Source organism: Stegostoma tigrinum, chromosome 27, assembly GCF_030684315.1.
Source record: "Stegostoma tigrinum isolate sSteTig4 chromosome 27, sSteTig4.hap1, whole genome shotgun sequence".
Classification (NCBI taxonomy): domain Eukaryota; kingdom Metazoa; phylum Chordata; class Chondrichthyes; order Orectolobiformes; family Stegostomatidae; genus Stegostoma; species Stegostoma tigrinum.
Genome location: NC_081380.1, coordinates 710,179 through 721,300, shown reverse-complemented (window position 1 = coordinate 721,300; position 11,122 = coordinate 710,179). Strand labels below are relative to the sequence as shown.

The following is an 11,122-nucleotide window of genomic DNA, read 5'->3' as shown; positions in this document are numbered from 1 at the left end:
AGAATCTTACCATTAGCCCAGTACTCAGTATTCCTGTTATTCCTTCCAAAGTGAATCGCCTCACACCTGACTAACTACAAAGTATAACGGAAGAGCTAGCTAGATTGGATTAGAAGGGGAACATAGCAGGGAAGACAGTGAGATCTTCCCTATCAGCGTCGGCAGGAGTTTCTGGGGGTAATTCAACAAGCTAGCAGAAATTCATTCCAAGGTAAAAGAAACATAATAATGGGAGGACAAGAGAACTATGGCTGACTAGGGGAGCCAGGAGCAGCAAATAAGCAAAAGAAAAAGCATATAATGTGCTGAAAATTAGTGGGAACCCAGAGAATTGGAAAGCTTTTAAATTAGCAAAGGAGAACTAAAAATACAAGAAGCAGGAGAAGATGAAATATGAGGGTAAGCTAGCTAGTAATAGAAGACATGATAGCAGGAGTTTTACTTTTAGATAGCTGAAAGGTAAGAAGGAGGCAAGAGGGGACATTGGAGCACTGAAAGAAAAGGATGGAGAAGTAGTAATGGAGAACAAAGAAATGGAACTGAATAAGTACTTTGAAACATTAACTCTGTTTTCTCCTTCACAGATGCTGCCAGATCTGCTGAGCTTTTCCAGCAACTTTGTTTTTGTTCCTACTACTAAAACATCCCAGAAGGAGCTACAAAACAGAAGATCCAGTCTGTGTCCCTCAAACTCAGCGGGTGAGGGACATAGTGATTGTAATGAGGTCGGCCAGGTGGACCTCTCAGGAAATGAGTTCCCTGATTGGAGCTGTTAATCTTGTCTAATCAGGGAGCCCTGGCTGACAAAGATAAACAGGAGTGTCAGAGGTTCTGTTCACTCTGAGAGCTGGCTCTGAGGGAGCTGGATTCCCACCTGTAAATAAAGAGTGACCTGGTGACCAGATATCAGCCTCTGTGGAGTTATTTCAGCGAGCTCTATGACTCTATAGTCACCCCGACAGAAACGCACATACAAAGTCTATATACATACAGGTTTATATACATGTGTATCATTTTACTAAACGATGAGGAAAAAGAATGATTCCACATAGTCTCAAAATGGATATATTTTCTCTTAATGCTGCTGGAAAAGAACCAGAGTGCAATCACTTCACACAAATAGCCTGTCAGAGCACATGCAAAGAAAGCACAATCTTTCAATAAAGGACTGATTTTTATGTTGGACTGAACAAAATAAGTCACCATTTCATGCAGCGCAAGGGTCTTCTTTGTTGGTTCTTTTCATTTTAGTTTATAAATTTAAGCCGGTGTCACAGATTCAAAGGTGAAGCTTTTCTTCTCCAAGGAGTCAGTTTCTGCGATACTCCCATCCAATTCTGTCTCTGTCTGGCGTTGGGACAGCAGCTGGAAGCTGTGTAACACTGGGAGCAATGTGATGGGCATCATTTCCATTACAACATAAGAAATAGGAACAAGAGTAACACTTGATACCCCTACTGATCGAAAATCTGTCTGTCTATCCCTATCGCCCAGCTGCTCGCAATCTGTGCAAAATGGTGTTTTCAAGGGCCCATCTGCCATGGGTCAGTGAATGGCCATTTAAGTGACTCCTCACAGAATCATGTCATGGTGCAGAAGTAGGCCACTCAGCCCATCATGCCTGCACCACCTCTTCAAATGAGGTGTTATTACTTTGTGCCAATCTCCTGCCTTTTCCTGGTGGCTTTCCAAATAACTGTCCAGTGCCCTCTTGAATGTTACAGTTGTACCTACCTCCATCAAATGCTCCTCTCCCCATGGTGAGTGGAGGTCTGGGCCAAGTGTGACTCTTCCAGCTTTTCCTGCTCAATTTGGTTGTGGACAAAGGAAAACTGACCCTCTACTGATACCCCCTGGCCTATCTGACCTCTCCCCAAGTCTTCCCACCTCCATATTCCACTTTTCCCCACTCTGTCAACCTCAAAAACCCACTAACACAACTCGTCTCTGAGCCTGAGATTCCAGATTCTCCCATCCCCCGACCACCACAGGTACTTTCGTGTCTGATGTCCACTGGGCCTTGGCTGCATTCCCATGAGTGGTCTCCACTTGAAGGCTATTCTCCGTCCCCAGAGTGGGGCTGAGGGGAGGTGCCTTGGACCTGTCCATTGTTCAGTAAATTGCTCATTGCTGTAGGAGCTGGCTGTCCAAAGGGCATTTACATTGGGAGGTGTGGCCAGAGTGACAACAAGGATCCTTAAGATAGGAAATAGAGCCAGAAAAGGGTGAAATGGGAGAAAGGAACACTCTTGGTGAGGGTAGAATGCAGTACCCATTACTGTCACCAGGTTCAGGGCATCACAAAAGCACCATCAGAAAGCCTAGAGGATTCATACACACCTCACAGTGGGATAAATGGTTAGTTTCTTACACACGAATTCTTGAATTCTAATCACTTTACAACTCGGCTCACACTGGTGCTATATTTTTATAAATCTTAAATTAACACTTAGATTATCAGCCTCACACCATTTGAAAAAATAAAGAGCTAATTGGGCTCAGCGGTTAAATGAACAGAACATGTACTCATTCCATACACTCTTCAGACACATAACCAAACTCAGTGCCCAGTGAGAACAGGAAAGCTTTTGGAGAATTCTCAAATAAGGCTGCTCTGTTCTGTTGCAAACCTTTCTTCACCCAGTGTCCGTAAACCTTGAAAGCACAGCCATCAATCACTTTACGAATTCCCTTAATAGCGTAAGGATCTCGAATTAGCACCTGCTTGGTGAGGGGCTTCGCTCGACGATACTTGTAATAAATACGAACAGAGGCCATTACAGTCCAGATGATGGTCTAGAAAACAGAATCCAGAATTGTCATAGCTCAACATACCAAGTGAAAATCTCTCTGCACTACACATCCCCTCTAGATCTCCTCATATCTCCTTCACCTCCCACATTGTAGATCTTAGAACTTCCTAAAGATAATGGCAGAGTAGGGAGCTCCAACCAGAGAACACCTGTGCCACCCATTCTTTCTCTTTTTATTTCTTTTTTCTGGAATGTTTCTTTCTCAACATTTTAATGTTTTAAACTTACCCAGAGGGGAGTGGGGCAGGTGAGCCCTGGACTGGAGACTGTTGCAGGGAGGGAGTCCGGGACTGGAGACTGTTGCGGGGAAGGGAGTCCCGGATCGGAGACTGTCGCGGGGAGGGCAGTCCTGGACCGAGATTGTTGTGGGGAGGTGAGTCCCAGACCGAAGACTGCCGCAGGGAGGGGAGTCCCGGACTGGAGGCCAGCGTGGGGAGGTGAGTCCCGGCCTGACGGCCGTAAAGTGGAGGGGAGTCCCGGGCTGGAGGCTGTCGCGAGGAGGTGAATCTCAGACCAGAGACTGTCGCGGGGAGGGGAGTCCTAGACTGGAGGCTGTCGCAGGGAGAGGAGTCCTGGACCGGAGACTGTCATCAGGGGACGGGAGAACCTTGTGAACTGGATGTCTGAAGCCTGATGTTGTCTGTAGTCTTGGCTGAGTACGGTCTGGAAGCCAGGTGCTCTCACAGACTTGGGTTAAAAGGACTGTAATTTAATTACCTTTTATTTTCGCTTTTTATCCTTATGCTGGACTTTTATATATTATGTTTCGATTCTGTACCAAACATTTTAGCATGTGCAGCTAAGATGCCGTCATAAGCAGCTTTTCACTGCACGTGACAGCAAAGTTAATTCAATTAAATGCTCCAACACTCACTCTATTCTGCACCTATAAACCCCTGCTAATGATGTAGGGGATTGTTGGATGGGATTAACCTGACTAATTCTGAGTTCTGTAGAAAGCTTGGTAAATTCATGCTGCCAGTTATTTTCCAAACTGTCAGTACTGGTTGTTGCCTGCATCTATCGGTGGGAGGCCTGACAATGCAAACTGTTTTATCCTGTAGCACAGATAAATGAGGAATACTTAAGTATTTCTGTACGAGATGGGACCTGTGCAAATTGGCAGGTCATATCTGAACCGAAACGCAATCAACTTCTTCACAGGAAGATTTCCTAAAGCTACAGGAGGGGATTTAAACTAGATGGGCAGGGAGATTGCAATTCACAAGGCAGAAAACCTGCAATAGAATCAGAAGTTGAAACATGAGTCACTGAGTCTTGAAGGGAGTCAAAAGATATGAAAGAAATGGGATTACCAAGTTTAAGTGGGATATGTTTTAATATAAGGAGCCTGATTCTTAAGACAGATGAGGTCAGGGCACAGATAATCACATTGGAGTACGATATCAGGCTTACCTAAAATACGGGCAGGATTGGCAGTTCAACATTCTCGGCCAGCCTATCCCCAGAAAGGGAAACAGAAATGTTGAGGAAAGCAAGGAAGGAGTCAGAGATGGACCAGGCGAAGGAGAGAGTGGGGTGGAAATTGGAAGCGAAATGGATAAACTTTTTCAATTCCAGACAAGGGAGGGAGGCAGTCCTGACGATATCATATTATATTGGTAAAAGAGTTGTGGGTGGGGGCCGGAATGGGACCAAAACAAGGAATTCTCTACATACCCCACAAAGAGACAGGCGTAACTGGGTGTATGTGTAACCATGGCTACCCCTCTGACCTGAAGAAAATGAGAGGAGTTAAAAGAGAACTTGTTCAGGGTTAGGACGAGGTTGGCCAAGGGGAGAAGGGTGTTGGTGGACGGAGACATTCAGGCTTTTGTTCCAAGAAAAAGCAGAGATCCCTGAGACCATCCTGGTGAGTGATGGATGTGTAAAAGGATTACACATCCATGGTAAAAAGGAGGCAGCTGGAGCCCGCAAATGGGAAATTCTTGAAACTAGAGTAAAGCATCTGAGGAGTCGCGGGTGTAAATGGGCAGGGTCTGGACAAGGGGAGAAAAGACTGAGTTAAGGTAGGAAGAGACAGAGGTGCCCCTGAAACATCCACTTTCTTCCTCAACTGAGGATTCCCCAGCACTATGGTTGACAAGGTCCTCAGCGAGATCTGACTCATCTCCTACACTTCAGCGCTCACACTCTCTCTTCTTTTCTGCAACAGTGATAGAGTCCCCTCGTCCTCACTTACCATCCAACCAGCATCCACATCCAGAGGATCATTAGCCACCATTTCTGACACCTCCAGCGAGACGTCACCACCAAATACATATTGCCCTCCCCTCCCTTGTCAGCGTTTCCACAGGGACTGTGCCCTCTGGGCCACCCTGGTCCACTCTTCCTTCATTCCCAACACCTCCACAGCCACATGGCATCTTTCACTGCAACAGCATAAAGTGTAACACCTGCCCATTTACTTCCTCCAAAGGCCCAAACTTACATTCCAGATGAAGCAGCACTTCTCAGAATCTAGTCTACTGCATTCACTGCTCACAATGTGGTCTCCTCTACTTTGGGGAAATGAAGCGTCGACTGGGTGACCGCTTCACAGAACACCGACATTCTGCCCACAAAAAAAAACCTTAAGCTATCAGTTGCCTGTCACTTCAACACGTTACCCTGTTCCCTGTTCCTTGACTAACATCTCTGTCTCAGGTTTGCTATAGTCCTCCAGTAAAGCTCAACGCAAGCTGGAAGAACAGCACCTCATTTTCCGCTTGGGGACCCTGCAGCTTTCTGTACTTAATATCGAGTTCAATGACTTTAGGGCTTGAGCTCTCCCATGTCCTTAGCCCAATCCTCACATCCAGGCTTGTTATCACATAGTCTGCTATTACATAGCACCCATTGTTAGCCACTAACAGTTCCCATTAACAGCTATTCACCTGCCTAGCCAGATTGTTATCCAATCCTTTGTCTGTCTAACTGCTCTTTTCTGTCTTTGTGCTCTATTCCTCACCTACTGTTTACTCCTTAACCCCTCCCCCCACCCTATCTTCTGCATATAAACTGACATTTTTCTAGCTATCATCAGGTCTGAGGAAGGGTCACTCGACCTGAAACATTAATTCTGATTTCTCTCCACTGAGCCTAAAGAGATAGGAGAGGTCCTTAATGAATACTCTTCTGTCATATTCACAACTGAGAGGGGCGTAGCTGTAGAGGAGGACAGAGTGAAACAGGCTGGTAGGCTAGTGGAGGTGGATGTCAGTAAAGAAGATGTACTATGAATTTTGAGGAGCTTGAAGATAGATAAGTCCCCTGGGATTTATCCAAGGATTCTATGGGGAATGAGGGAAGAAATCACAGGGCCTTTGGCAATGATCTCTTTGTCCTCACTGTCCGCAGGTATAGTGCCGGAAACTTGGAGAGAGGCAAACGTCATTCCCTTGTTCAATAAAGGGAATAGGGATAACCCTGGAAATTACAGGCCAGTTAGTTTTACGTCAGTGGTGGGCAAATGATTGGAAAGGGCTCTGCAAGATAGTGTTTATGATCACTTGGAAAGGCACAGTTTGATTCGTAATAGCCAGCATGGACTTGTGAGGGGTAGATCACGTCTCACAAACCTTATTGAATTATTTAAAGAGGTGACCAAACACGTGGGTGAAGGCAGAGCAGTGGTTGTGCTATACATGGATATAAGTAAGGCGTTTGATAAGGTTCCCCATGGTAGGCTCATGCAGAAGGTAGGGAGGTATGGGATGGGGGGGAATGTTGCAGATTGGATTCAGAATTGGCTGGCCCTTAGAAGACAAAGGGTGGTAGTGGACGGAAAATATTCAACATGATGCTCAGTTACGAGTGGTGTACCACAAGGGTCTGTTCTGGGTCCTCTTCTATTTGTGATTTTTGTAAATGACTTGGATGAAGGAGTGGAAGGGTGGATTAGCAAGTTCGTGGATGATATGAAGGTGAGTCACATTGTGGACAGTGCGGAGGGCTGTTCTAGGTTACAAAGGGACATTGATAGAATGCAGAGCTGGGCTGAGAAGTGTCAGATGGAGTTTAGAACAAAGAACAAAGAAAATTACAGCAAATTACAAAGAACTTTCCATGCATATCTCTCTAAAACTTTGCTCCTCTCACTTTGAACTCATGGCCCCAGTGATTGAGTCCCCCACTCTGGGAAAAAGCTTCTTGCTATCCACCTTGTCTATACCCCTCATGATTTTGTAGACCTCTATCAGGTCCCCCCTCAATCTCCGTCCTTCTAATGAAAATAATCCTAATCTACTCAACCTTTCTTCATAGTTAGCGCCCTCTATACCAGGCACATCCTGGTGAACCTCCTCTAACCCTGAAAAGTGTGAGGTGATTCATTTTGGAAGGACAAACTTGAAAGCAGAATACAGGGTTAACGGAAAGATTCTTGGCAGTGTGGAGGAGCAGAAGGATCTCGGGGTTTATGCCCACAGTTCCCTGCAAGCTGCCACCCAGGTGGATAGAGTTGTTAAAAAGGCGTATGATGTGTTAGCTTTCATTAATAGAGGGATCGAGTTCAAGAGCCACGAGTTATAGCTCCAGCTATACAAAAGCCTGGTTCGGCCACATCTGGAGTATTCTGCCCAGTTCTCGTCACCTCATTACAGAAAAGATGTGGAAGCATTGGAAAAGGCGCAGATGAGATTTACCAGGATATTGCCTGGAATGGAGGGCAGGTCTTAAGAGGAAAGGTTGAGAAAGCTACGGCTTTTCTCTTTAGAATGTCGAAAGATGAGAAGTGACTTAATAGAGGTGTACAAAATGATCAGAGGTATAGGTAGAGTGGACAGCCAGAGACTTTTTCCTAGGGTGGAGGTAGCTAATACAAGGGACATAGTTTTAAATTGAGTGGAGGTAGATACAGGGGAGATGTCAGAGGTAGGATTTTTACTCAGAGAGTGGTCGGGGCGTGGAATGCGTTGCTGGAGAGGGTAGTGGAGTCGGCCTCATTAGGGGCATTTTAAGCAGCTATTAGATAGGCATATGGATGACAGTATAAGGTGGAGGTGGAGGTTAGATAGACCTTAGGCTTTGGGCAAATGTTCGGCACAACATTGTGGACTGAGGGGCCTGTACTGTGCTGTACTGTTCTATATTCTATGTTCTATGCTGCTAGACCTGTTGAATTTTTCCAACAATTTCTGAAGATGTAAAATAAGTTTGGCTGCAGGTGAGAAGGACAATAAAAGCAGAGGTCACTTATGAGATTAAAGTGTAGTTACATAAAGGATATATATAGGAAGAGATAAATAGGCCATTTGAGAAAGTTACTGTAAAAATCATGGCTGACTTCAATCCACATGCATACTGGGTGAATCTAACTGGCAAAAGTAAAAATGATTTCATAAACTGTATTCATGACAATTTCTCAGAATGGAACTTCCTAGAATTTATTAGGGAGCAGTCTATTCCAGATGTGGTTATGAGCAATCAGACAGGATTAATCTAAGTAAGAATAATCATATTACAATAGAATTTTAGATTAGATGGAAGCGGAGGGGTATGGATCTCAAATTTTTATTGAAAACCTGAATGCCGGTAATGATAATGCTGAGCTAGCTAAAGTGAACTGAGAAACCAGGTGAAAAAGAAGCTGTGATGTAGTTTTTGACATTTAAAGAGATATTCATATATTTTCAGGAACGATTTATCCCAGCACATTTTGAGAAAGATAAATTTACAAGTTTACTGATGACACCACCATGACACTGGTATATATGCACACCAGTCCCTTAAGGTATCAGGGGCAGGCGGTTAAAGTGGTTAAGAATGCATCTGGGTTATTTGCCGTTATTAGGTGAGGCTCAGAGTTTAAGATCAGAGAGGTTATGTTGCAACTGTACAAAATGTTGGTTAAGTCACAGCTGAAGTATTACATGCAGATTTGGAATTCACATTGTAGAGGCATGCGTTAGTATTGGAATGGTGCAGAGGCAGAATTACCAGGATGTTGGCTGGGTTGGAGAGTTTCAGTTATGAAGAGAGATTGGACAGACAGGAACAATACATTAAGGAGCTAGAGGAGCACAGCAGGTCAGGCAGCATCAGACAAGCAGGAAAGTTGATGTTTCAGGTCAGGACCCTTCTTCAGAAATGGGGGCGGGGAAGGGAGCTGGGACATAAATAGAGAGAGGAGGGATAGGGCTGGGGAAGGTACGAGAGGGTTGCAGTGGGAAAGAGATCCACTGAGGTCTTTCTGGAGGGAGGAGGACAACTTCTTCAAGGTGGGCATCCTTGGAAGAGGCTTCGCAGTGTGATTTAAAATCACTCAGAGATAGTAGGAACTGCAGATGCCGGAGTCAGAGACAACACGGTATGGAGCTGGAGGAATACAGAGGGCAGGCACCATCAAAGGAACAGGAAAGTTGTTTTCCATAGAGTAGATGAGATTGAGAAGGGACATGATTGAAATGTATAAATTTATGAGGGCCAGAGAGAGACAGGAAGGAAATTTTCCTCTTAATGGAGAGATCAATAACCAGAAGGTGTCAATTTAAAATAGTAAGGAGCATAAGGTTTAGACGAGATATGAAGAAAAACTTTTCACCTAGAGGGTAGTAGGAATCTGGAACTCACTGCTTGGATGTGTGATAAAAGCAGAAATCATCATAACACTTAAGTCATATTTAAACATGCACTTTCGATGCCAAGGCATACAAGGACCAAATGCTGGAAATTAGGATTAAAATAGTTAGGTGTACTAGGAACTGCAGATGCTGGAGAATCAGAGATAACAAGGTGTAGAGCTGGATGAACACAGCAGGCCAAGCAGCATCAGAGGAGCACGAAGGCTGATATTTCGGGTCTGGACCCTTCTTCTGAAGAAGGGTCTGGGCCCGACAATGTCAGCTTTCCTGCTCCTCTGACGCTGCTTGGCCTGCTGTGTTCATCCAGCTCTACACCTTGTTATCTTAGAATACTTAGGTAGTTGTTTTTGATTAGCACTAACAATATGGGCCAAAAGGCCTTTTGCTGTGCATAAGACTTCTGACTATAGCAATTCCTCAAGAAATATTCTCAAAACTGACTACTTGACCATATTCACATGTGATCTTCTAATATCATTGGTGTTTGTGGGAGCTTATTCTATGTAATTTGTCCTCCATTCACTCTAATTACAACAATGATCAATGTACTCAGTGACAGTATTCCTTCTTCTGTGCCGGGGGAACCAGCTTCAAGTCACACGTATTTCAGAGATGTGTAATAACATCCATGAACAGGTTGATTTGAAAATATGTATATCAATATGCTCACTTGCCTACAAAACAATGGATAATTCTGTGGAAGCAGTAAGGGAAAGGGGACTGTTCCTTTTGGTGAAGATTTCCATTTGTGACAGTGGATAGAAGTCTGGATTTATTGACGTTCAGGATTCCAATCTGTGTCAAACAAAACCAACTGACATTTTATTGGATGCAGTCTGGTTGTAGTGATGCTGGATCTTGGTGTTGCTGATGGTCACCACCGTCTGGTGTCACCTTAAACTTTTACCTTAAACTTCCTGAAGGGACTGAAATGGCGAACTTCCTCTACTACATATTGTTGGAAGAAAGGGTGTGCCAGGGCTTGATCTGCCGTGAATCGATCCTCAGGTGTCACGACCAGAAGGTGGGAAATCTATTCATTACAAAAACAAACAGACAGATTAGAACATCACAGGCTTGACATTAACAGCATGTCTTACTGTGAGCTCCTCCCTCTGTATTCCAGCTGAAATCTATATGGAGACCCATTTGTCTTATTCTCTTATACACCAGTCTCATTTTGATCTGCCTCAAAAATTGTAGCAAGTGCTATCCATTTGATTACCAGAAAATTTCATCTCCCACAGAAATCCAACATGACCCCGGTTTCCTGACACCAGTTTTGAGAGCACCAAAGCAGACACCTCTCTCTCTTGTGCTTCCTTTCATCTTTGAATCCTGAACGCCTGCCCTACAGTCACTCTCTTCTCAACAAAGAAGTTACAGACACTCCTTATAGATAAAGCATGATTTGAGTGTACTCCTTTCAATCAAGTCTATTATATCCTGAGATGCTGCTGGGCCTGCTGTGTTCATCCAGCCTCACATTTTATTATCTTGGATTCTCCAGCATCTGCAGTTCCCATTATGACTATTATATTCACGTGTGGTCTTCTAATATCGCAGGGACTGAACACTGATTGGGTGTTTGCTTGGTGGCAAACCTCCACTCTGCCTGCACCTATAATACTGAGTTTCCACGGTCACTTTAATTCTCCACCTCACACTGATGCTCCTGTCCTTGACCTGCTGCCCTGTTCTAGTAAGAACTGGCATAGACCGGAG

At 44.5% G+C, this 11,122-nt stretch overlaps 1 protein-coding gene across 3 annotated transcripts in view; it reads right to left on the bottom strand.

Annotated features, from left to right (window-relative positions):
- Positions 1-708: 708 nt before the first annotated feature.
- Positions 709-11,122, bottom strand: part of LOC125464750 (phosphorylase b kinase gamma catalytic chain, skeletal muscle/heart isoform-like) — a 97,303-nt gene continuing 86,889 nt past the window's right edge. Inside the window, exons 7-8 of one of the 3 annotated variants that reach the window (XM_048557525.2) lie at positions 10,305-10,430; positions 709-2,796 (exon numbers count right to left, since the gene is read on the bottom strand). In XM_048557525.2, the coding sequence (XP_048413482.1) occupies positions 2,527-2,796; positions 10,305-10,430 (396 nt within the window). In that variant the 3' untranslated portion in view covers positions 709-2,526. The remainder of the gene's footprint in view (positions 2,797-10,304; positions 10,431-11,122) is intronic. The other 2 variants (XM_048557524.2, XM_048557522.2) reach the window with 2 other exon arrangements.